Source organism: Bos javanicus, chromosome 19 (genome assembly GCF_032452875.1).
Source record: "Bos javanicus breed banteng chromosome 19, ARS-OSU_banteng_1.0, whole genome shotgun sequence".
Classification (NCBI taxonomy): Eukaryota; Metazoa; Chordata; class Mammalia; order Artiodactyla; family Bovidae; genus Bos; species Bos javanicus.
In genome coordinates this window covers 48,592,178-48,619,321 of record NC_083886.1, presented here as the reverse complement: position 1 = coordinate 48,619,321, position 27,144 = coordinate 48,592,178, and the positions used below count along the sequence as shown (strand labels likewise).

General features: G+C 43.6%; 1 protein-coding gene across 8 annotated transcripts in view; it reads left to right on the top strand.

The window, feature by feature from the left end:
* The window catches only part of MARCHF10 (membrane associated ring-CH-type finger 10), a 100,040-nt gene that overhangs the window by 22,750 nt on the left and 50,146 nt on the right, over nucleotides 1-27,144 (top strand). For all 8 annotated transcript variants that reach the window (XR_009731410.1, XR_009731409.1, XM_061392280.1 and 5 more), the window contains exon 4: nucleotides 26,453-26,624. Coding sequence is in view for 6 of the 8 variants with exons in the window: in XM_061392280.1 (XP_061248264.1) it covers nucleotides 26,453-26,624 (172 nt within the window). In the remaining 2 variants the exon portion in view is untranslated. The remainder of the gene's footprint in view (nucleotides 1-26,452; nucleotides 26,625-27,144) is intronic.

The following is a 27,144-nucleotide window of genomic DNA, read 5'->3' as shown; positions in this document are numbered from 1 at the left end:
GTACCATGCGAGGCGCTTTTACCTATTCATTTATTGAATTCTCATAAATCTCTTTGCAGGTTATAGCCTCATTTTATAGATGAGAAAACTGAGCCTTAGAAAAATTAAGGAAGTTTACCTAAGATTTCACAGCCAGTATGCCCTGGTGGCTCAAACAGTAAAGAATCCACCTGCAATGCAGGAGACCTGGGTTTGACCCCTGAGTCAGGAAGATCCCCCAGATCTTCAGGTCAGAAAGATCCTTCTTCCCCTGGAAAAGGAAATGGCAACCCACTCCACTATCTATGCCTGGAGAATTCCATGGACAGAAGAGCCTGATGAGCTAGTCTATGGGGTCACAGAGAGTCAGACACAACTGAGCAACTAACACACACACACACACACACACACACACACACACACAGAGACAGATTCCTTTCCAGGCAGTCTGACCCCTGAGAGGGTGGCTCTGAACCACTGAGCTGTATGATCATATTTCATGTTTAAGATCTTATCTGTGTAAGGTTTTACTTATCCTATGTAAGCACTGAATACCGCAGGCTGCATTCAATACCGGTTGTTAGTATGGAGAATTGATTTAAGATGAGTATATGCCTTTTATGAATTCTTATTTAATATTTTATGCCTAAAATATACTCTGGAGGATGGACTCTCTTTTCTATCAGTAGTGTGGATCCCTGAGATAGATCCTGGATACCTGATATCAATCAAGTTCTTGTTGGGATTTCTTCTCTAATCTAGGACATTCACATAGCAGTTATTTAATGTTCAAAGGACACCTTAAAAACATCAGTGATTGATGATTATGGATATATCCCTGGGAGAGACCTATACTCCCTATTAAGGAACATAAAATTGCACAATAAAACATTCCACCTGAAGCCCAAAGGTGAAAGAAACTACCTCACAATATTGGCAGCTCTGAGAAGAACACGCCGCCTGCATCTTTTCCTGCTGGTTGTTATTGTTTAGTCATTAAGTTGTGTCTGACTCTTTTGTGACCCCATGGATGGTAGCCCATCATGCTCCTATGTCCAAGGGATTTCCCAGGCAAGAATGCTGGTGTGGGTTGCCATTTCCTACTCCAGGGGATCTTCCCGACCTGGGATCAAACCCACATCTTCATTGGTGGGCACATTCATTTCCACTTGAGCCACCAGGGAAGACCATCTTTTCCTGTTAGTCAAGGACCAAATAAAATGCCTGGTGCTGATTAAACTTATGGAGTGAGATTAATCCAAAACTTAAATCTAGTTTGGCTAGACCAACACATTTTTAGCATTAAGATAAATTCTCCCAGTTTTGCACTTAGAAACAAAAATCAAGGACAGATGAAAAAAAAAAAAAAGTAACGTAATTTCAAACAGTAGCATGTAGCAATCTTCCTAGACTGGAATTACTAAACAAATAGGCAGCTGGGTTCTTCTTCTATTTTCATGCAAAGTCTCACGTGCAGAGTCTTGGCCATTTTGCACGGCAACACATGCATTTGGGATATTCTAGGACTTGAAGTTTCATGCTGTAAAAATTACTCATTCTTTGAGGCAGGCATCCCCAACCTCCGGGATCTAATCCCTAATGATCTGAGGTGGAGCTGATGTAATAATAATAGAAATCAGTGCACAATAAGTGTAATGTGCTTGAATCGTCCTGAAACCATCCCCCCGCCCCCGATTTGTGGGAAAATTGTCTTCCACGAAACTGGTCCCTGGTGCCAAAAAGATTGGGGACTGCTGCTTTAAGACAGCATTGCAAAACACTCAGACCACATCTAAAAAAGGACACAGTTGTACATATAAAAGTAATTATGAAATAAAGACAAAAATATGTGGTGAAATGCATAAAACTGGCAATTTCTAAAGCCCAAGGACAGGATTTTTCATGTTGGCTTTGTGTCACGGCACCTCGGTATGCCAGAGAACTCAAAACATGACTGAATACTCCCGATTTTTTCCAGATGATGCTGTCCCAAGGGCTTGGGTATTGATTGTACAAGTGCCAGGGCAGCCCTGATGGCTCAGACAGTAAAGAATCTGTCTGCATTTCAGGAGACCCAGGTTCTATCCCTGGGTTGGGAAGATCTCCTGGAGAAGGCAATGGTTACCCACTGCAGTATTCTTGCTTGGAGAATTTCATAGACAGAGGAGCCTGATGGGCTACAGTCCATGGGGTTGCCAAGAGTCAGACGCAACTGACATTTTCAATTTTCACTGTCGTACAAGTGCCTTCCAGGCTGCACCTTCTCTATCAGGAAGAGCGACAAAACACTGCTACATGTAAAATGGATAATCAACAAGGACCTACTGTAAAGCACATGGAACTCTGCTCAACTTTATGTGGCACCTGAATAGGAGGGGAGTTTAGAACTGGACATGGAACAACAGACTGGTTCCAAATAGGAAAAGGAGTACGTCAAGGCTGTATATTGTCACCCTACTTATTTAACTTATGTGCAGAGTACATCATGAGATACGCTGGGCTGAAGGAAGCACAAGCTGGAATCAAGATTGCCGGGAGAAATATCAATAACCTCAGATATGCAGATGACACCACCCTTATGGTAGAAAGTGAAGAACTAAAGAGCCTCTTGATGAAAGTGAAAGAGGAGAGTGAAAATGTTGGCTTAAAGCTCAACATTCAGAAAACGAAGATCATGGCATCTGGTCCCATCACTTCATGGGAAATAGATGGGGAAACAGTGGAAATAGTGGCTGACTATTTTTCTGGGCTCCAAAATCACTGCAGATGGTGACTGCAGCCATGAAATTAAAAGATGCTTACTCCTTGGAAGGAAAGTTATGACCAACCTAGACAGCATATTCAAAAGCAGAGACATTACTTTGCCAACAAAGGTCCGTCTAGTCAAGGCTATGGTTTTTCCTGTGGTCATGTATGGATGTGAGAGTTGGACCATAAAGAAAGCTGAGCACCGGAGAATTGATGCTTTTGAACTGTGGTGATGAAGAAGACTCTTGAGAGTCCCTTGGACTGTGAGGAGATCCAACCAGTCCATCCTAAAGGAGATCAGTCCTGGGTGTTCATGGAAGGACTGATGTTGAAGCTGAAACTCCAACTTTGGCCACCTGATGCAAAGAGCTGACTCATTTGAAAAGACCCTGATACTGGGAAAGATTGAAGGTGGGAGGAGAAGGGCATGACAAAGGATGAGATGGTTAGATGGCATCACCAACTCGATGGACATGGGTTTGGGTAGACTCCGGGAGTTGGTGATGGACAGGGAGGTCTGGCGTGGTGTGGTTCATGGAGTCACAAAGAGTCGGACACGACTGAACAACTGAACTGAACTGAACTTGTAAGGGAATGGATACATATATATGTATAACTGAGTCCCTTTGCTGTTCACCTGAAGCTATCACATTATTTGTTAATCGGCTATACCCCAATACAAAATAAAAAGTATTTTTTTTAAAGCAGAAAAAATAGTAGTGGTTAACCCAATTAATATTTCTTACAAACCTATAAAGTTATATCAATTTTTATTGAATTTATTCATATTATAAATAATAAGGGCAGTCATAACCCTATTTATTAATAAGCTAAGGACTTATGTGAAGAAGGAAATGGCAACCCACTCCAGTATTCCTTGCCTGGAGAATTCCACGGACAGAGGAGCCTGGCAGACTACAGTCCATGGGGTCGCAAAGAGCTGGACATGACTGAACACACACACACATAAGGACCTAAGTACCAAGATAGATTCTCTAAATCATTCATCACAAAACATTGGATTGGCAATAAATGTGGGAACATTTTATCCTACAAAGTAGTATTTAATTAAAGGAAAATTAAAGGGTTGATTTACAAGGTTAAAAAAAAAAAGTGACAAAATTCGAGTTTTCCACAGTGAATTTCACCTCTGCTTCACTCCCTGTATTACAGACATTCCTTGGAGGATCTTGGAGGGGGTTGCCTCTGGATCAAAAGTGCAGGCAGGGCAAGGTGAGGGGAGATGTAACTCAAGGCATCCTTCTCAACAGCCATCTGGCTTGTGTGCTCATAATGCTAATCACTCCTCACTCCATCTTTTGACTTCTGCCTGGTACAAGTGAAGCCAGAGAACCCTTATGTTAGCAGTCCCCAAGCTTTCTGGCACCAGCGACCAGTTTTGTGGAAGACAATTTTTCCACGGACTCAGGGGAAGGGGATGGTTTGGGGGGATGAGTCAGGCATATTATGTTTATTATGTACTTTATTTCTATTATTATTACATTATGATGTATAGTAAATAATTATACAACTCACCATAATGCAGAATCGGTGGAATTTACTATGGTCTCTGTGCAGTCAAACCTCTCTGCTAATAATAATCTGTATTTACAGCAGTAGCTAGCATCACCACCTCAGCTCCACCTCAAACCATCAAGCATTAGATTCTGATCAGGAGTGTATAACCTCCTGCTGCTGCTGCTAAGTCGCTTCAGTCGTGTCCAACTCTGTGCGACCCCATAGATGGCAGCCCACCAGGCTCCTCTGTCCCTGGGATTCTCCAGGCAAGAATACTGGAGTGGGTTGCCATTTCCTTCTCCAATGCATGCATGCATGCTAAGTTGCTTCAGTCGTGTCCAACTCTGTGCGACCCTATGGACAGCAGCCCGCCAGGCTCCTCTGTCCACAGGATTCTCTAGGCAAGAATGCTGGAGTGGGTTGCCATTTCCTTCTCCACATAACCTAGATCCCCGAATGTGCATTTCACTGTAGGGTTCATGCTCCCATGAGAGTCTAATGCCGCTGCTGATCTGACAGGAGGCGGAGCTCAGGCGGTCATGCAAGCCCAGGGGGAGTGGCTGTAAATACAGATGAAGCTGGCTTCCCTGATGGCTCAGTGGTAAAGAATCCATCTGCCAATGCAGGAGATGCAGGTTCAATCCCTGATCCAGGAAGATTCCACATGCCGCAAAGCAACTAAGCCTGTGCGCCACAGCCATTGAGCCTGAGCTCTAGAGACCCTGGAGCTGCAGCTAGAAGTACATGTGCCTAGAGCCTGTTATCCGCAAGAAGAGAAGCCGCCTCAGTGAGAAGCCCGTGCACTGCAACGAAGAGTGGCCCCTGCTCGCCGCAACTGGAGAAAAGCCCGAGCAGCAACGAAGACCCAGCACAGCCAAAAATAAATAAATAAAATTATTTTTTAATTAGAATATAACAAATATTTTTGAAAGAGAAAAAGAATGTAACAAATATTTTTAAAAGAGAAAAAAGCAAAGAAAGGGGCAGGAGAAAGATACAGTCCAATGAGATAGCGTGAACCCAATCCAAGTCCTCTTCCTTAGGAGAACACTCCCCTGAGTAATATCCTTGTGAAGGTGGCTATGGCTGCAAACTCAAAGGGAGGTTTCACCTCAGATTGGAGAAGGAAAGTTCATTCCCTGATTCAGTGGGTTGTGTGAGAGTGGATGGCTTAATCCATGGGAATTTTTCCAACTGTACAATCATGAGGTAAGGCATGCCACCACCTCATTTTGACACTTGTATTACAATTTCCATTACTCGTTCATTCCTTAACTCAGTCTCAGGCTATCACAATGCTGATGGGCCTGGAATAAGTGAGGCATTTGCCATTAAGTAATAGCTATAGGACTTGAGTTTGAGTGAACTCCGGGAGTTGGTGACGGACAGGGAGGCCTGGCGTGCTGCGATTCATGGGGTTGCAGAGTCAGACACGACTGAGCAACTGAACTAAACTGAACTGAATAGCTACAGTATCAAGAAATCATTTCCAACCACCTGCCTGGGGGGTGGGCAGATCCCCAAATGCGCAGCTAACGTGGTAACCCTTCCCTTATGGCCCAACCTCCTTACTCCTGAGGCTTGGTGCTCAGTCTAAATTGAAGATAAAGCAATCTTCGGCAAGCCTGTGTTGAGCTGGTCTTTAAAGCAGCACCTTCTAGAAAAGGGACCCCTTCTGCACTGTTGGTGGGAATGGAAGTTGGTGTAGCCACTATAGAAAACACTGTGGAGGTTCCCTAGAAAACTAAAAATAGAATAACCATATGATCCAGCAATCCCCCTCCTGGGCATTTACCCAGACAAAATTGAAACTCAAAAATACACATGCACACCTATGCTCATAGCCGCACTATTCACAATAGCCATGGTATGGAAATAACCTAAATATCCATCAACAGATGAATGGATAAAAATGATGAGGTACATATATATGATGGAATACTACTCAGCCATTAACAAAATAAAATAATGCCATTTGCAGCAACATGGATACAATTAGAGACTATTATACTAAATAAAGTCAGAAAGAGAAAGGCAAATACCATATGATATCATTTATATGTGAAATCTAAAATATGACACAAATGAATTTATCTATGAAACAGAAAAAGACTCACGTACATAAAGAACAGACTTGTGGTTGCCAACGGGAAGAGGTTTGGGGGAGGGATGGAGTGGGAGGTCGGGGTTAGCAGATGTAAGCCATTATAAATAGAATGGATAAGCAACAAGGTCCTGCTGTATAAAACAGTGAACTCTATTCAATATACTGTGATAAACCATAATGGAAAAGAATATAAAAAAAGAATGTCTGTATAACTGAACCGCTTTGCTGTGCAGCCGAAATTAATGCAACACTGTAAATCAACTACACTTCAATTTTTAAAAATTACCAAAATAAATAAATAAAGTGGCTTCTCCTAAATGCATTTAAGTTAGTGATGTGACACAGTACAAAGAACACTTACCATCGAGGGCCAGCTCTGCCCCTCATTACAGTGCAAATTCAGACAAAGCACTTTACTTCTAAGCACTTCAATTTCCCATCAAGGAGATCCTTATTATTATGCTATTATCTCATGGGATCACTGTAAGAATGAGTGAGCCTCTCAAGTGTCATACGAACATTAGATTCATTATAAATTGCCTTGGTGTCCAGCTATTTCTGCAAATGATGCTCCAACACTTATGTATGGAGGAGCAGCTCCTGAGGCTTTTGGAGTGCCTTCTTTCCCCTCAGCCTGGTCCCAGGCCACATGTCTAAAAGCCAACCTAATGTAGCAACTTAATTTTAGTCCCTTTGCAAAGTTACCTACAACCTTCTGAGCTGTTTAATCAAATTAGAATTTAACAGGGAAATAAACAGCAGCTCCGCAGAACCAACGAGACCTTGGATGATTTAGTAGATTAAAGGGCAAAGCAGGGACGTCCATGGCGGTCCAGTGGCTAAGACTGTGCTTCCATGCAGGGGGTGCGGGTTCAGTCCCTGGGAGCAGAGCTAAGATTCCACATTTCTTGCCACCAAAAAGCCAAGCCGTAAAACAGAAACAATATTGTAACAAATTCAATAAAGACTTTTAAAATGATCCACATCCAAAAAAAAAAAAAGAATATACAAAGCAAAGCAGTCTCTCAGTATAAACAGGAAACAGTGTCCCCAGGACACTGATGGCCCAGAGGAGCCTGCTGTGATGACAGGGACACCAGGATATTAACCCTAAGCCTCTCAAGACTTCACAGAGAAGGGTCAGGAGCCCCAGTCTCCCCACAGAAAATGGTGAAATTGACTGGGTGACAGGAACCTTCAATGGAGAAAGTCATCGTGGACCCTTCTCATCTTCTAAGACCCTGCATCCATGCCAGATGGGAACTTCCAAAAGCACAAATGTCAAGGATTGAGGACGCACACAATATTTACAGGATCGGCAAAGAAGGTGACCAGCCCTCAGTTTTTCAAGAGCACCCCTTGCTAACAGGAATAGGATTATCCTCCTCCCAGCATCAGCAACTGAGCAGCTCGATGTCTAGATCCCACGCCACAAGGACCCAACGTGACACTGGAAGGAGGCGGTGAACCTGACTCCAGCAACAGCTGGCTCCGCCCCAGGCCTGGCTCAGCACGATGTTTACCTCCACGAGATCACCTGAACCTTCCAGAAGGCAAGGGAAACTCAAGTGTGGAGGCGGCTCCCCAACACAAACATTTTTAATTGTTTTGTTCATGATCATCCATACAAACTTGAGAGGTTGAAATGAAAAGTAAAGCCTCTTCAAGTAATCTGCAGTGGCTTAAAAAGTCAGAATGTGTGTTCATACATGAAGGAAGCAAAAACATAAAACTGTGCTGTTTAATACAGTGGACATAAGCCACGTGAGGCTATATAAATTAATTAAAATAAAATTGTAAATGCAGTTCCAGGCTCAGTAGCCACTCCTGGTCCAGGGCTGCCATACAGGACATTAACACTGTTGCAGAAATCCTGTGGAACAGCACTGCTCCAGATTATGTTGTTGTTTAGTTGCTAAATTGTGTCTGACCCCATGGACTATAGCCTGCCCGGCTCCTCTGTCTGTGGGACTTCCAGGCAAGAACACTGGAGTGGGTTCCCATTTCCTTCTCCAGGGGATCTTCCCAATCCAAGGTTCAAACCTGCGTCTCCTGCATTGCAGGCAGGTTCTTTACCACTGAACCACTAGGAGAGTGCTCCAGATTACAGTCAAGTCCAAAAGATAAGACAAGATCTCATGGGCCAGGAAGGGGTTTTGTTTCCCAGAAATCAGCCCTGCGTAATCCAAACTACAGCGCTTTGCCCATGACAGCTCCTTGCAAACGTTCGCTCTCGGATGATGAGTCAGCTGGCTTGCTTTGCATTTGGGTTTTCCTCCGACCTGGGTATATTTGCACGCCTCCTTTCACTACCTTTCTCTTCAGCCTCTCCTGCCTGTGAAAACCTTGAGCCTCTCCTCTTTCAAACGGCTCTCAGGGAGTTGTTTGTTCTCCCATTAATCTGTCAGTGTCAACCTACCGACACCCTTGGTGGTGTCACGGAAGCAGCCAGCTTAGCACATGGCATATGTGTTCTGTGACTCATTCTTTTGATTTTCTCTAACTTCTTCTTGTGTGTTGCCAGACTCCCCATGGGCTGGGCCTCCCATCCTGCCTGGGGGCTGTGTGTAGCTGAGGCGGGTCACACACACAACACACACACACACACACACACACATACACACACACACACACACACACGTTCCAACTGCCCCACCCTGGGAGGCTGTGAGTCATCCCTAACACCTGGCCAGGTGTTGTCTCCACCGCCCCCTTGACTCTAGCGCAGATTCCTCGCCCTCGAGGTGCCCCTGAGTGACTACACACCTCCGCCCCACATCTCGAACCCGACGTGGACGTCAGGGCGATGGAATGCGCAGCCCACGGTTTGCCGGGTGCACACCTGTGAGAATCTTCGCTTGAGTTTGTTTTGCCTGAACTTCTTTCTGCCCAGGAGAATTCTGGAGATCCGCAGACTCCTCCGCCCTCTCCTTCTCACATTTGACAGCTGTCAGACACCAGAGCTGGAGAGTCTTACCTTCCTCTGTCTTGAGATATGTCCACCAGCGCCTCCGTTTACACAGCTCTATCTTCCTTTTTTCTTTTTGCCTGGATTACTGTAGGAGCCATTTTCCTGGCCATTTCACCTTCACCTCAACCCTTCTGGCCAGTGTCCTAGGCAGCAGTAAGAATGATCCTTCTAAAAGCAAATTAGATTGTGTCGCTCTGCTATTAAAACTTCTTTAGTGGGGACTTCCCTGGTGGGCCAGTGGCTAAGACTCTGAGTTCCCAATGCAGGGGGCCCAGGTTCCATCCCTGGTCAAGGAACTAGGTCCTACATGCTGCAACTAAAGGTCCCGTGTGCCGCTACTAAGACCCAGTGCAGCCAAATAAATAAATATATTTTTTAAAAGTTCTCTAGTTGTTCCCCATTGTCTTAGGATCAAGTTCAAACACCTTAGCAAAGTGTTTGATGGCCCTGATGGCCCTCAAGGTCATTGGTGGCCTGACCCTCAACTCTGCAAGCACTTCCTTTGGGAAGAGCTTCCAAGCAGCTACTGGGGGGTCCAGTGGTTTTGTTTTCGTTCCTTCACTGTGTCCCCATACCACTCTCCAGGCTCAAACACACCTTAGGACACGTGTCTGTCTCCTCCTCAGGCTGGGGGTCACTCAGGAGCAGGCCCTGGTGGTTACTCCATTTCCAGTGCCCACCACATGCTAAGCGCTCCATGAATGCTTGAAGACTGACAGTCGCAAGACCATTTTAGGAATATGCTCATGTTGAAGTCATAGTGATGCAACCGGAGCAGGACTCCTCCCCTGAGCAAGAGAAGAAAGCGAGTACTGTTACCAGGGTGGTGAGCAATCCCCAGCCTGGCTTGAAATCATCCAGAGGAGGGTGGTTTGGTAAGACAGGCAGTGAACAAGGGCCAGTCTGGCTCTGAAGATTGAAACTGCCATCAGCCATCTGGAAATAACCTCACTGCTGATGACCAGACTAACCAGCTACAGAGAGCCTGGCTCACCAGGCTCTCCCACCACCAAGGGACGGGTGGCACCTTTAAAGCTCTCCGTAGGTTCCTTTTATCCCAGGTGGGCAAGAACACAGAGACATAAGAAGCTCTCTCCTACCATTCAGCACAGGGAAGTCTGCTCGGTTTTATGGGGCAGCCAGGATGGGAGGGAGGTTTGGAGGAGAGTGTGCTGCTGCCGCTCTGTGTGCTCAGTTGTGTCTGACTCTTTGTGACCCGAAGGACTGTGGCCCACCAGGCACCTCTGTCCATGGGCTTAGCCAGGCAAGAGTACTAGAGTGGGTTGCCATGCCCTTCTCCAGGGGGTCTTCCCAACCCGGGGATGAAACCCAAAGCTCCTGCATTGGCAGGCAGATTCTTTACTGCTGAGCCACCTGGGAAGACCCTTGCGGGAGAATGGATACTAGTGTGTGTATGGCTGAGTCCCTTTGCTGTGCACTTGAAATTACCACAACGGTAATCAGCTATATTCCAATACAAAATTAAAAAGTTAAAAAAAAACAGACTCATGACTGAGCAGAATCTTTGGAGCTGACCTCTGGACATGAGCCCACCATTGCTTCAGACTGCCGGCTTTTCAGATGAAAGCATCTTTCTTTCCTGCTGACACACACACACACAAACACACAAGCAGTTCTCCGTGGACAGAGGAAACTCAGACTAGCCCAAAGTTGACCCAGGACTCACTCGTATTTTATAAGAGGTCATCTTGGTGTAACTGAACATTCCACCAGGTAACTCACCAGGCTGAACCAGAGGTTTTCTTTGTGATCAGTTCGGTTCAGTTCAATCACTCAGTTGTCTCCGACTCTTTGCAACCCAGCAGACTGTAGCACGCCAGGCTTCCCTGTCCATCACCAACTCCTGGAGCTTACTCAAACTCATGTCCATTGAGTCGGTGATGACATCCAACCATCTTATTCTGTCTTCCCCTCCTCCTCCTGCCTTCAATCTTTCCCAGCATCAGGGTCTTTTCCAATGAGTCAGTTTTTCTCATCAGGGGGCCAAAGTATTGGAATTTCAGCTTTAGCATCAGTCCTTCCAATGAATATTCAGGACTGATCTCCTTTAGGATGGACTGGTTGGATCTCCTTGCAGTCCAAGGGACTCTCAAGAGTCTTCTCCAACACCACAGTTCAAAAGCATCAATTCTTCAGCGCTCAGCTTTCTTCATAGTCCAACTCTCACATTCATACATGACCACTGGAAAAACCATAGCTTTGACTAGACGGACCTTTGTTGACAAAGTAATGTCTCTGCTTTTTAATAAGCTTCTAGGTTGGTCATAACTTTTCTCCCAAAGAGCAAGCGTCTTTTAATTTGATGGCTGCAGTCTCCATCTGCAGTGACTTCAGAGCCAAAAAATAAAGTCCGCCACTGTTTCCACTATTTCCCCAACTGTTTGCCATGAAGTGATGGGACTGGATGCCATGATCTTAGTTTTCTGAATGATGAGTTTTAAACCAACTTTTTCACTCTCCTCTTTCACTTTCATCAAGAGGTTCTTTAGTTCTTCCTTGCTTTCTGCCACCAGGGTGGTGTCATCTGCATATCTGAGGTTACTGATATTTCTCCCAACAATCTTGATTCCAGCTTGTGCTTCATCCAGACTGGCATTTCGCACAATGTACTCTGCATATAAGCGAAATAAGCAGGGTGACAATATACAGCCTTGACAATCTCCTTTTCCTATTTGGAACCAGTCAGTTGTTCCATGTCCAGTTCTAACTGCTGCTTCTTGACCTGCATACAGGTTTCTCAAGAGGCAGGTCAGGTGGTCTGCTATCTCCATCTCTTAAGAATTTTCCACAGTTTGTTGTGATCCACACAGTCAAAGGCTTTGGCATAGTCAATAAAGCAGAAGTAGACATTTTTCTGGAACTCTCTTGCTTTTTTGATGATCCAACAGAAGTTGGCAATTTGGTCTCTGGTTCCTCTGCCTTTTCTAAATCCAGCTTGAACATCTGGAAGTTCATGGTTCACACACTGTTGAAGTCTGGCTTAGAGAATTTTGAGTGTTACTTTGCTAGTGTGTGAGATGAATGCAATTGTGCAGTAGTTTGAACATTCTTTGGCATTGCCTTTCTTTGGGATTCGAATGAAAATTGAACTTTCCCAGTCCTGTGGCTGAGTTTTCCAAATTTGCTGGCATATTGAATGCAGCACTTTCACAGCATCATCTTTTAGGATTTGAAATAGATCAACTGGAATTCCATCACCTCCACTAGCTTTGTTTATAGTGATGCTTCCTAGGACCCACTTGACTTTGCATTCCAGGATGTCTGGCTCTAGGTGAGTGATCACACCATCATGGTTATCTGGGTCATGAAGATCTTTTTTGTATAGTTCTTCTGTGGATTCTTGCTACCTAGTTCCAAAGAATAGCAAGAAGAGGTAAGAAAGCCTTCCTCAGCGATCAATGCAAAGAAATAGAGGAAAACAACAGAATGGGAACGACTAGAAATCTCTTCAAGAAAATTAGAGATACCAAGGGAACCTTTCATGCTAAGGTTGTGATCAGATTACAGAGTAATTGGAAGACCTGGAGCGCAGGCCCCTCTGTGGACACACCCAGGGCCCACAGACCTTTCAGAGCAGCAATGGTGCAGGCGAATAACTACATCTGGGCAAAACCAGCAGGACCTCATTTCTTCTTTGTTTCTGTGCTTTGCCTGAGCTCCACTAGGTAATCTTAAAATAGGGCATGGCAGGAAAATGGGGCAACTGTCAGTTCAAATTGCAGCTGCTTCCAGAGCATCGTCCTGCCTTTTCAACAGATAAGCAGGATAGCCTAGAGTCAATCCTTCCACAGGACGACTCTGCCATGCGGCCAGGTCAGACAAACACCAATTGGTTATCCCCGCTCAGTGAAATCCACAGTACCGAGCCTTGCTGACCTCTGACCCCAAGAGTTCCCCGTGTTAATTGGACTGAGCAGCTCAGAAATTGCATGAGCGAAGATTATAATAAAGTGGCTCTTTTCACATTTTATGTAGTGCTGTGTGTTTCCATTTGCAACCTCTTATTAAAATCCCCTACTTAAAAAAAAAAAAAAAAGATTCCACTGCTTTTTAAAACCAAAAAACTTGTTAAAAACCTATTAAAATTCAGACATCAAAATTTTTTAAATTTTCAGTTGCGAGATGTGATTATTCAGAGGCATACCTACATTAAGTATAATTTGTAATTACCACATTTCATCATAAAACCTCCTTTTGTTTTACTTTTACATTGCTTTCTTTTTACAGAATTATAAATCACTGGTGTCCAAGACACCGTGTTGGGTGGTATGGGGCGATAGTGATGAATAAACTGCCTCGCTCCCGCCCTCGGGTGGTTCACAGTGTTGGTAAAATAAGACATCACATGAATGCCTGCAGATCAAGATAGTATCTGATGAGTGTGATAAGAAGGCAAGGGAAACCGGGGAAACCTTCCTGGAGATGCTGATTTTCAGTTGGATATTAGGGCAGGTACTGGGGAGCTGGGAGTGGGGGGTGGGGAGCCAAGGTAGGGCAGAGGTTACAGGCGGAAGGGACAGCCGGAGTCAAGGAGAGGCACCCTGGGGAGCAGGTCAGCGGGCCAGTTTCCCCGCAGCACAGGAAATGTGCATCAGAGCACCCCCTGGGGGAGGGCGTGGTGGTGCTCACATCCCCCCACAGCCCTTCCTCAGGATCAGGAGGGCACCCTTCTTGCTCCCTGATGCTGCTCTCAGACGACCGCTCCCCTGGCTCTGTTGGACATGCCATCCGCTGGGGCTTGTGCTCTTTATTCCACCATTCCCTCCTGCCTTCATCCTTGTTGTCTACTGGCCACTCTCCCCTCTTCAGTGAGGACCGGGCGTGGCTCCCTTCCTCTCCACCCCATCTCCTGAACTCTGGTCGCAAGCATGGATCAGCAGTCCGCAACCTTTTTGGCACCAGGGACCGGTTTCGTGGAAGACCACTTTTCCACAGACCAGGGGCCGGGGGATGGTTTGGGGATGATTCAAGCACGTCACGTTTATTGTGCTCTTTATTTCTAACCTGATGCCACTGCTGATCTGACAGGAGGTACCTGTCTGTGGTCCAGAGGTTGGGGACCCCTGGCCTAGATGAGTTCAGCATCTACCTGGGTGATCCAGCCACACCCTGCCTCCTCAGTTCCCCAAGCATCTTAAAGGTCCCCCTCCATCCCTCCCTGCTACCCTCCCCAACGCCACATCCTAATCGGCATCACCAGATAAAAGTTCTCCATCTCTAAAAATTACTGATCACCACCAGCCTTCCTGCTCTTCTGCTCAACCACTTCTACTGTGACACTTCTTCCCACGGGGGACCTCTGGTTCACTGGTTCCTCTCCCTTTGCCCTCTTATTGCCCCCTCTAGGTAAACTTCCCTTCCCAAGCAGACTGTGTTCTGTGTTTGATCCTCTTTACATTGCCTTGCCCTTTGTTTTGTTTCCATACCTCTCTGACAAAATCCTGCTCATCCATGGTCTCTGTGTCTGCACCCAAGCCACTGAAAACTGCACCGCCCTCCCCTCATTGCCATCCAGTCATCAACCTCCCCACCTCTGCTCAGGAGCCCACCTCCTAGCTCTCTCCTCACTCCATCCATAGTCCCTTCCATTCCTGCACCTCCCACCTCAGTACCAGAGCCTTCCCATCTGTGTTTAATCATGACCTAAGCTCTCAGGGCTTCCCTGGTGGCTCAGATGGTAAAGAATCTGCCTGCAGTGTGGGAGATCTGGGTTGGATCCCTGGGTCAGGACGATCCTCTGGAGGAGGAAATGGCAACCCACTCCAGAATTCTTGCCTGGGAAATCCCATGAACAGAGGAGCCTGGAGGGCTACAGTCCAGGGGGTCACAAAGGGTCAGACACAACTGAGCAACTAACACCAAGCTTCCTGTCTAAAACTTGAGCAGAACAGACCTTCCTTGAGTCCACATCCCCTCCGCTTATTTCTTCTCCCTCACAGTCAAGGTTCTTAGGAGAATCATTTACTCTGATTGACTCCGTTTCCCCACCTCTTACTCACAACGCAACCCACTCCAACCTGGCTGCCATGCACATCATTCCACAGAAATGGCTCTTGATCATATGCCTTCCACTTCTGTGGTGCAGAAGGGCTCCTGTGGTCCTCACTGTGCTCGACCTCTCGGCAGCTCTGACTCATCTGGCCACTCCACACTTCTTGAAATGCTGTGTCCCTGAGCTTCTACGAAGCCACAGTCTCCTGATTTCTCTCCTGGCTTCTGCTCCTCCCTTCTCCAGTCCTGGGATTCTTCCAGGCTTGCTTCTCTTCTCACTCTACACCTGGGAGTTAATCCTGGTTTTCTGTCACAGGCTTCTTAGGCAACAACGATGACTTCTTTGCATCTTCTTCTCACAATAATATTTTCAAATGCATAAAATAAGATGCACTTCCTATTCACAATGTAACCCACTTCACTCTGGCTGCCCATCAACAGGCCCAGTGCTAAAGTTCCCAGCCTGGCCCTTCGTTCTTTTTTTTTTTCTCCTGGCTGCACCACACAGCATGTAAGATCTTAGTTCACCAACCAGGGATCGAACTCATGCCCCCTGCCATAGACATGTAGAGTCATAACCACCGGACCACCAGGGAAGTCCCTGTCAGCTCTGTCAGGGCAGTCTTTGAGTCCTTATTCTCATATTCCCAACAGAAGTAGCTATGTTGCCTTTTCCATTGGAGGTCCCTGTTTGTGTAACTGTATGCTCATCCTAAAGCACCAAGTGTGAGATAAGAAATTTCTTTTAAAATTTATCTTACATTGACTTTACTGAGTTGATCACTGATCTCTCATTGTTACTTGATGATATCATGAAGAGAAAGATTGTTTTTTTAATATTTATTTATTTATCTGGCTGTGCTGGGCCTAACTTACTGATCTTTGTTGCGTCGTGAGGGACCCTTCATTGTGGCATCCGTGTTCTCTAGTTGTGGCTCGTGGGCTTCCGTAGTTGCAGGGTGGGGACTTAGTTGCTCTGTGGCCTGTGGGATCTTCCCAGACCAGGGATCGAACCTGTGTCCCCTGCCTTGGAAGGTGGATTCTTAACCACCGGACCACCAAAGAAGTCCCAGCTAAGACTTTTTAATCTAAAGAAACGAATGTCTATGATGAACCATACAATCGAAGACCAGCAGCATTCCCCAAAAGTACCTCGTTTATCCCAGCAGCCCTGAAAACACCTGCACTTCTACATCTCTAGTGCTGCTCCATCTCCCTCCAGTATTTTACCAAGAGTTTCTAAACACACAGAAAAGCTGACAGAACTGTACTATGAATATCCACATCCCCACCACCTCGATACCACAGTGCTGACACTTTGCTGTACTTGTTTTATCACGTATCTAGCCCCTTATCCATCCGTTGAGACATCGTGTGTTTTGGTGCATTTCAAAGTAAGTTGCAAACATCAGTACTCTACCTACTTCCCCCTGAAAAAAACTTGAGCGTAAGATGTTATGGAAAAACCCAAACGAACTTTTTGGCCAACCCAATACATAGTTCTGGAAAAAGGAATGGCAGCCCACTCCAGTATTCTTGCCTGGAGAGTTCCATGGACAGAGGAGACTGGTGGGCTACAGTCCACGGGGTCATAAAGAGTCAGACACGACTGAACGACTAACACGTACATACATCATTAGCCAGAGTTGAATATTTGTTTACGGTTTTTGTGATTTGATTTGTTCTATTTTTTCCCATTTTTTTAATTTTAGAGTAAAAATTACCTGCAGTGACTTACACAGATTTTAAGAGTAGTATTTCATGAGTTTTGATAAATGCTTGTAACCATATAACCTGACCCCCACTGAATTTCCATTATCCCATGCCCCTTTCCAGTCAATTCCTGCCCCATCCCTCAGAGGCAACCACTATTCTGCATGTTTTCACCATAAATTAGTTTTGCCTTTTCCCATTTTTTTACACTCTTTTCAGTTTAGCTTTTAAGTCATTTCAGACCCTTTTTAGAAATAGGTGGAATATAGATTCTAAACAGATGAGCTAAATAAATGAACCTATTCAATAATTAAATTAAAATTACATACAAGTTACAAATTACAATATTTTCCCAAGATAACAAAGATTCTTTCTAAAAGATAATATGTAGTTGGAGAATATTTGTAGAATCTGGCAGGTACATCTGGAAATGTAAATTAATACAGCATTTCATTAATACAGTTAATTAATACAGTTTGGGAACAAAAATTTGTAAATCTTTGTGATACTGTTAATCTACCAATATAAATTCCCACTTCAGGAATAAAGAAATAATTGATGATGTGCATGAATACATAAGAATATTCATCATAGCATCATTTACCACAGAAAAAGTTGGAAGCAACCTAAATGACCAACAGAAATAATTACGACAGAGCCGTACAATGTGAATATATTGTAAAGACAAAGAGAACTGTTAAGAAAGAATAAACTTTACTTAGTGGTTTGTTAGAGTAACATTTGTATTGTGATTCTGAAATTATTTCCTGTGTATTGCAGAGTAAAAAATTAATAAATGTTTTAATATGACTGAGGAATAAAGATTTTAAATATGAGAGAGAAAATAAAAGAAAGGAAGGGAAAACCCCATAAAATATTTAATTTTAACTTTAAATATTTCTGCGAGCTCATAATTTTTAAAATACATATTTCTAATTAATTTCACCAAAAAGACTTAGGAACACTGTCCCTCTATTTGCAATGAATGCACATAGCAAGCAGATATTGATTTCTAAAAAGCTTTCTAAACTAGAAGGAACCAGAGCTTACTGGGAAAACAACTGATTCTAGGTCTGAGCCAGGTAAAGTCCACAGTTAGGCTATGAAATTTTACTGTACCCGAAAGCGAAGAAGTGCTCAGAGATTCAAGTCAACAGCAGACTAGAATGAATTCCCATTCACCACTGCTAGTATAATTTGAGCCTCAAAAAATGTGATGAGATAATTAAATAAAATATGCCCGTGAGACCACAATGATGATAACAAACAAGTAAACAAACAAGAAGGGAGGAAAGGAAAGTTCTTCTTTAGAGAAGAATACCAGCCAGTAATTGTAGAAGAAATGATAGAAAAATCATCATTTTGCTACTTTGATGTAATTATCAATTCAGTCAAAGCACATCAAAAGATGCTAAAATTATTGAATAAAATGTGTAATTAATAGGCTATTTAGTGTCAAAGAATCATCTGATAGATTACCTACTAATTACAAAAGGGAAAAATGCACTTTTATATTAAAAAATAATATTAAAAAAAAATCTAGCAGTCAGAAATCTAGCAGTCAGCTCCTTACCCTAGAGACCAAATAGTGTTGTTTTGTGCTGAGGTGATGTTACAAAGATGGATATCACCACCTATGCAATATTCTTACCCAAAATGATTAGCCCCCAATTTTATTATGAGAAAGCTTACAAATCCAAAACACACAACCTTCTACAAGGCTGAGACTTTTCAAACGGAAAAAATCATGAAAAGGCAAAAAGGGCCGAGAATTAAAGAGACGTAACAAGTGCACGTGCAACTGGTGGATCTTCATTGGATGGTAGATCGGAACAAACATTTTGGTGACAGTTTGGTTTGAAGATGCTCTACATATTAGGTGATGTTATGGAACTATTAAATTCTCTTGGGTAGGATAACAGTATTGTGGCTTTGTAGGAGAATGGCTATTTTGAAAGGAGATGCATGTTGAAGTATTTAGGGGTAAGAGTATCATGAAGTCCAGTCACTTTTAAATTGTTTAGAAAAAGAATATATATATTAATTATATATATATATATAGAGAGAGAGAGAACAAATTGGCAAGGTGAAGGGTAATGGATGTTATTTCTATTGTTCTTTCAACTTCTCCATAGATTTGAAATTTTTAAAAATAAGGTTGAAAAAATTGTAGAAAGGTATCTATGGATGCAATGTATTGTTAAGTGACAATGTAAAGTATGGTTCAATTCTATGGCTGTGAGAAGAAACATTTATGCAGATACATAAACATATGTGTAGGGTAATGTTAGCTGCTATAACAAAGGGAGCAAAAATGTGATGACTCAATCAAGACAGAGGTTTATCTCTTACACCTATGATGGCCCAGGTTGGCTGAACCAGGTCAGAAGGCATCTCTCCTCCACTAGGACTCACAGGGATTCAGGCCTGTGATGTTTCTGATTAACACATGACTTTCAAAGCTGTTGCCTTTCCAGCTGAGGTGCAGGGCCACAGATGATCTCTGAAGTATGCTGCACACATCACTCCCACTTCCACCCCATTAGGGAGTCTTTCCTCCCAGGGCAACACCTCGTTGCAGGGGAAACTGAGTCATTGAGTTCGAGGTGGGTGGCACATCCCAGCTGCAGCTCTCATCACTTGAGCAGAGATTTCAGTGGAAAGCTAGCAGTCTCCAACAGAGTCATTAAAAAGGGGTCTGAAACAACACAGACCAAGCGATTTTCAGTTTTTATTCCAAGGTTAATGGAGCTTTGAATGCTTCAAAATTTCTCTCTTTGTCTTTAGTTTTCCATTATGAACATGCATTTTTCTTGCAATAAAGGAAAGACTTACATTTTATGAAAATAAGCCATTGAAACTACAAAAACATCATTTCACTGGCAAATTGGCTGGATGCTTCATTTTTTTCTCCCTGAAAGAAACATACAAGCTAATCTTAAATACCACAAATACCACATTAAAATGACAGCTTTCAACTCAGAAACCTTCAGTTGGACTCTATTCTCCAATGCATTGATTCTCCATCCTTTGCTTGAATCTCAGAGACCCCCACGATGTGTGGGGGACTGTGCCAGCCAGCTATATTTCTTACCTCTGTTCCCCACGCCCTCTGTTCTGGCCACGTGCCTCACTGAGAATCACACCACGCATGTCACTCCATCCACACCTTGGCTCCTGTGCTGACTCCAGCCAAAGCCAGTTCCTATCAGTCTTTCATAGCAAATACCACCTAGAAAATACCACCTCCTCCATGAAGCATCCCTTAACTTCTCGTGTTCTTTTTTTCTTTTTTTGCTGTGCAGGCCTCTGAAATTTAGAATCGGTACCACCCAATTTATCACTTAACTAAACATAGTTTTGCTAGTACAGCTAGTACTGTGCCTCTCCCATTGCAAGCATGGGCTTTCCAGATGGAGCAGTGGCAAAGAATCCACCTGCCAATGCAAGAGATGGAAGAGATACAGGTTCAATCCCTGGGTTGGGAAGATCCCCTGGAGGAGGAAATGGCAACCTACTCCAGTATTCTTGCCTGGGAAATCCCATGGGCCGAAGAGCCTGGCAGTCCATGGAGTTGCAAAGGGCTGGACATGACTGAGCACACACACACACTGCAAATGCCTTATTTGTATGTGGGGGCTGAAGACACAGTAGGTACATACGATGTTTTTCAATTAAATGTTTTATGACTTATTGTTTCGAGTAGGAGGTATTTTTCATGGATGACCTCCACTTAAGCGCCATCTTTCACATTCTTCAGATGCTCCTCTCACAGAGGGCAGTCTCAGTGTGCTACAGAACACTATATTGGAATGTTCAAATTTTTTAAATCCAACAATTTCCTGGCCACATGCCACTTTCTCACTCACTGCCCACCACACAGAACTCCATCTCAAAGAACACTACATTCGTTTGTCCCCCAAGCATGAACATGTATGGTTACCACCCATGTAAACCAACCATGATTTCATTTCCCATGAGGTATTCAGCTGCGTTTAAGAAATACTAGCAAGTGTCATAAAACAGGTCACGTTTGCCATTTCAGTAGCTTGCAAAGCTTTCACCCAGAGGCCCTTCCCCAGGGGGATGTCTCGTAAACAAGAAGCAGGTTCTACTAAAGACCAACAATGCCTCTCCTTCAGAGAGCAGCCCCAAAGGTGATCAAAGATTATGAAGACGTTAACCCCTAAGGCCACTGTTGCTCTCAGGTCAGTGTCTCAGACAGGATCATTCTAAATTGCTAGCATGAGAATCAGAAAAGATGGCAGACAGGAGCATATTCTCTATAGCTGTTGTTGGTGAAGACAACGGCTCATGAAATTCATGTACATGACAGCCCAGCTGACTCCCAAAAGCTTTTCCTGCTGAGTCTGATCTCGTCCAACCCCACCTGGCAGCCACGTCTTCAGGTGGGAGACACAAACGGGGTGAAGAAGCGGTGGGATTTAGGTGAGTGATACCCAAGTTCAAATCCCACCCCCCCCCAAAATTACTAATCTATTCTTTACTGTTGTTCAAGTTTACAGTCCTGGTAAGCAATTTCAAAATCGTCCTGCACACGGGAAGCACTTTGCTGCCCTTGGTGGTGGTTTAGCTGTTAAGTCGTGTCCGACTCTTATGACTCCATGGACTGTAGCCCACCGGGATCCTCTGTCCATGGGATTTTCCAGGCAAGAATACTGAAGTGAGTTGCTATTCCCTTCTCCAGGGGATCTTCCCAACCCAGGGATTGCTGCCCTGACAGTTTTTTTTTTCCCCCCTAGAAGAGAAAACATTTAGCCAGCTTTATGAGACTGCATAGAACCTGCTAACTTTATATTTCTTTAATTCATAAAGGTACACATCCTGTCCAGAATGCTATTGGGTTGGCCAAAAAGTTCATTTGGGGTTTCCCATATGATGTAATAGAAAAACCGGAATGAACTTCTTGGCCAGTGCTATATTTATACAAGCTGCCCTCAATTTTCAAAGGCAGTTTTTATGTTTCAGGCACAGTAGGAATGTGGACTTTGGGGACAACGCTCGGAAGACACACGTTTGCACCCACAGTCCCCTGGCCACCCTTCCTGTGTCCTTACTGTTTGAGTGTCGAGTTTCACGACCTTGATCCTTCTCTTTCACAATCTCATGAGAATGCTTTATTTCAAATGTAACGAGCACACTGCCTTTCTCTGGCACCAGCCTGACACTGTTCTTTGCCTGTTTTCTTATTCACAGCAAGTCATGTCCTGATCTCTACACTAGGTCATAAGATCCACTCAGCTCATCCATCACATGACACTGGCTACAATGGGATTTGCACACATCAATCAGAATTCAGCAATGGGAGGGAAGGAGGGAGGTGGCATACCAGTTGAGAACCAGCTCCTTAGGTCTTGGAAATGAGCCATCAGGCAAGAGCTGGAAAATGACTTGATCCTTTCTGTTCCTGATGACTTCTGTCTCCTTGCCCTTCTGATCATCTCTGTTCAGTGTCACCTTGCTGTTTCAGACTCAACATCAGTAGGGCCTTGTCTAGAGATCTAGTCACTCTCACATCCCTGAGAAAATGTATCCCACTTCCCAACTCTTGGGTCTCCACCTTCCAGAAGGTCTAACCAGAACCATTATAATGTTTCAAAGTCCTACTTCAGTGCTCAGTGCCACTTCCATACCCTAAGGTAAATTCCTCCTTTTTCCTGTATGAGTTTTTCTCTGAACTTTTTTTCTTTCTTTTTTTTAAAATTGGTTTGATTTAGAATTTTTTATATTATTTATTTGGCTGTGATGGGTCTTACTTGCAGCATGCAAACTCTTAGTTGCAGCATGTAAAATCTAGTTCTCTGACCAGGGATTGAACCCTGGCCCCCAGCATTGGGAGCATGGAATCTTAGCCACTGGATCACCAGGGAAGCCCCTTTCTGAACTTTTGAGAGATTCTAGCTCTGACTAAGGTAATATCTCAACTTTATTATGGACGATGCCCAAAGAGCAAGCTGGGGAATCTTTGAAAAATGTTAATTACAAAAATCATAATACCCTATATACAAATTAATTTCAACAATAGTTTCTTTAATTAACATGGTTTTCTTAGGACTCTTTTCAAACTACCAAGAGAGAATCTAATGTCTACACATGTATTATATAGTCTAGGCTTTTCAGTTTTGTTTGTTTGTTTGTGTTTCATGTTTCAGGCTTTGATTTTGAAAGACAGAGCTAGTTTTCTTCCTCTTAAAGGAATAGCAATGTGCTGTTGCCTCCACCTCCGTGTGACATTTCAACATAGGAATACAAGGGAGAAGAAATGAAAATTGTAATTGCTCTTTAAAATTGCAAGAGGAGGAGACACTTTTAAAATCAGCTTTAAATCAGTATAATTTAATTATTATCATCTGATAATCTTTCAATGTTAAATATTTTCCATTAGAGCTTTATTGTCTGAAAGGGAAATTGTACCATATTTTTCTTAAGGCTAGATAAATGTCAACTGGCTATTTATGTCACAATCATAAATTATACAGCCTTTGGAAGAAATCAAGAGTCTGGTATAGGACTTGCCACACCTTGCTGTCCATTGCTCTTTGAAATATGTGAAAACCCATTAGAATTTCTCAGAGGGGCTTACGGTTTTGGTTTCAACAGCAAGCAGTTAATGTTCAGTAGTTAGCTAGTTAATTGTTTAAACGGCTTAACACGAATGGCTAATTGCAAAAGCCAACGCTTACAGGGCACTTCCTCAGTGTTCTAAGTGCAACAAACATATCTTAACTCATTTCATCCTCACAGAACCACCAAAAGGAAGGGACTATTGTTCACACATGAGAAAGCCTGAGAGGCAAAGAGATGAAAACTAACCCTATGTCACGCAGTCACTATGTGTGACAGTGAGGATTCACTCCCAGCATGCTGGGCTACAGAGTCTTATATATTAATCTTACATTTTATTGCCAGAATGAGTTACTACAACTTCTTTCACCCAAGGCTCGTCCTCCTTGGATAATATAATGGGCTTGCCCGAGAGAGGATGCATGAGAATGGCTGAGTACGTGACAAGACACAAATGAAAACACAAAATGTTGAAGTGATTGGCTTAAGATTAGTCAATGAAGCAAGCAGGAAAAGACTCAGCACTGCATTTATAAGTATTCTAGTTCTTTCCATTGTGGTTTTAGTTTCCAGCTGACAAAACACTCACTTTCAGCTGTAATTTCTGGACCCAAGAGTGATTATCATACTCGTAATATGTATGACTGAGTTCCTTTGCTGTCCACCTGAAACTATCAGCTATATTCCAATACAAAATAAAAAGTTAAAAAAAAAAAAGAAAAAAGAGGGATTCACAACTGGAAGTCAGGTTGATAGAACCAGGAACCAGAGAAAGATGTATTTGAAAGGCAAATGCATGATTCCAAACATAATTTTGTTGTTGTTTGTTGCTTAGTTGCTAAGTTGTGTCCAACTCTTTTAGGCATGGTTTAACTGGCCAAACTTTCTTTCACGTTTGGTGCTGTTAAAGCAAGAGGTACAAATGAATGGGGGAAGGAAGGATAAACATGGCTTAACACCCCACCCAATTAAGAGTCTCTTCACCAACTCCTCTGGACTCACCACCGCCTGGGGCAAGCAAAAATTCTCGTTCTGGCTGAGGATGATGGGGAGAGACCCACCAGCAGCAGTGGGCACTATTAACTGCTCTTGATGCTGTAACCATGGATACTGGTCGTCTTAGCCCAGAGCATCTTTCCTACCTTTCCATTGGCTGAAAATAGATGTGTGAGCAGGCTTCTCCATTCACTAATGTAAGTGTGTGGAAGTTTGGTCACATGCTCACTGATGTTCTTCTTGCCTATGACCGTCTTAGGCACTATCATTAAAATTTGCCCACATTTCCTTCTCTGAGAATGGGAAGCGTATCTCATGCCCAGAAATGACCTCATGTTTCATCTTTGACATTTCAGAATCATTATCAAGGATTTCTATTAAATTCCAGATTCACAAGGGAAAAGGGAGAACAAGCAACTCATTATGTCCTTTCCTTCTTCTCGTCCCTTTATCTGAGGGTGGTCTGTTTTCTGAAAATGCAGAGAGAAACAATAATTATTTGTTGGAAGGCTGTCGCCAGGCTCTAAATTACCAAACATGATTTATAATCCAGAGAAGAATGATCTGTCCACCTGTAGATTTGTACTGACTTCCCTGTAGAAGACTGACAGGTAGGGGACTTTTTTGAGAGCTGAGTTTGTCTTACGTTGCACCCAATAATTCAAAGCTATTCAGAGTATTTTCCTGAGTCAGGTGGCTTGAAATGAAAATGCCACAACTGTCAGCGAGAACAGGGAGCAAGATCAATACAAATTGCCACCACTGGAGAGGCATGGGGGTATTAATTTAGCACTCTGTGTCGACAGAGGAATACATTTTCAGAGGACTTACCAGTACAGACCGTTGTGCAATGCAGGAGTATTTAGTGACCCTTTCCCTGGGAGGAGGGGAGGCAATCCTTTGGTTTTATTTGCCATGGAGCATATCACCTGTCAAATCATATGAACACCAGGACCTAAGACCGTAAGGCAGGACTTAAATCACCTTCAAGACCAAGTTTCTCCTAATTATGTATTTTTTTTCACTCTAAGTGTGGCCAAGTATGATAATTGCTCAGTTGTGTCCAATTCTTTTGCCACCCCTTGGACTACAGCCCACCAGGCTCCTCTGTCCATGGAATTCTCAGGCAAGAATACTGGTGTGGGTAGCCATTCCCTTCTCCAGGGGATCTTCCCAACCCAGAGATCAAACTCAGGTCTCCTGCACTGCAGGCAGATTTCATTGCGTCTGTAAGGCTGTGTTAAGATATTCTGACACCACGTGAGTCATGATTTGTCCATGCATAGATATATACTGACTTCTTTACAGAAGACTGACAAGTAGGGTCTTTCTTAAAAGATTAATCTATGTTATGTTGCACCCGATAATTGAGAGTATTAAACTGAGGTCTCATTTATTCAGTCCCAACACTCGTCTCTAAATTTCCTTTTCATTGTCAACTATATGATTAACATAAGGAATGGTTCTTCCTCACCCACGCTGGAGTAGTTCAAATAACAAATATCAAGAAGTTTAAATGCATGGATGCTTTCATATGCAGCTTTTAACATGAGCTGTTTATTGGTCATCCAATTACTTAAGGGTCAGGAATTCATTCTTTTCATAATGTCATACCAAATAGACTCATTAACTTTGCTATTATTTCTAAATTGCTACACCCAGTCCATGAAAATCTGACTGGCGAAAAGGGCACATTGAGCAGGCAGGACACTCCGATGTCTCTGCTGAGAGGTTGCTGCATTTGGCTTGTCTCTTTTTCCTCTGCCCAGCAAAGAGGACCTATTGATCACTGATACTCAGATCTGACCTTTCATTTTCGGTAGAGTTCTGCTGATGAGGATGCTCAAGCCGAACCAAGATTATCTGCCACAAGTTCTGCTTGTAAGACCGATTCTAGACTTCCGGCAATTGACCAAACCTCAGTCAAGCAGAAACATAAGAGTACCATGACTCCCAAGAAATTAGAGAAAGCGGGCCCCAGCAAACCCCCTCCAGGTGAGTGGCAGGTTTATTGAAATTCACAAAATCTAAAAGGTGAGTGGCGGGTTTATCGAAATTCACAAAATCTAAAAGGTGAGTGACGGTTTTCTGTTTTGTTTTGAAATTCACAAGCTTTTTTAAGCCTAGCATCACACCAAGGACAACAATCAGATAGGTGGTCTGATGACAGACCAGTGTTTTTCATGTGGCTCATTCAGGTTTTGGAGGGTTTGATGATCTTCCGCTAGTGATCAGATTCATTTTGGAGAACATCAGGTTGAAGAGGTGTGAAGTAGGCAGAGTAAGGGTCTCCACTGCCCGCGCATTCTGCCCACTCACTGCCTTTGTGTGGCACTGGCTTAGAATGGCTGCCCTTTCACCTTCGTCATCCTTCTAGGAGGATAAAGACATTTGGCCCCAGGTATCAAGTTTTATGACTCAATCCAGAGCATGAAGGGAAGCTTTCAAATGCATCTGAATGGCATAATTTACTGCCGAGAAAGAGAGTAATAAAGTCTTCTAGTTCTGTGGTTGT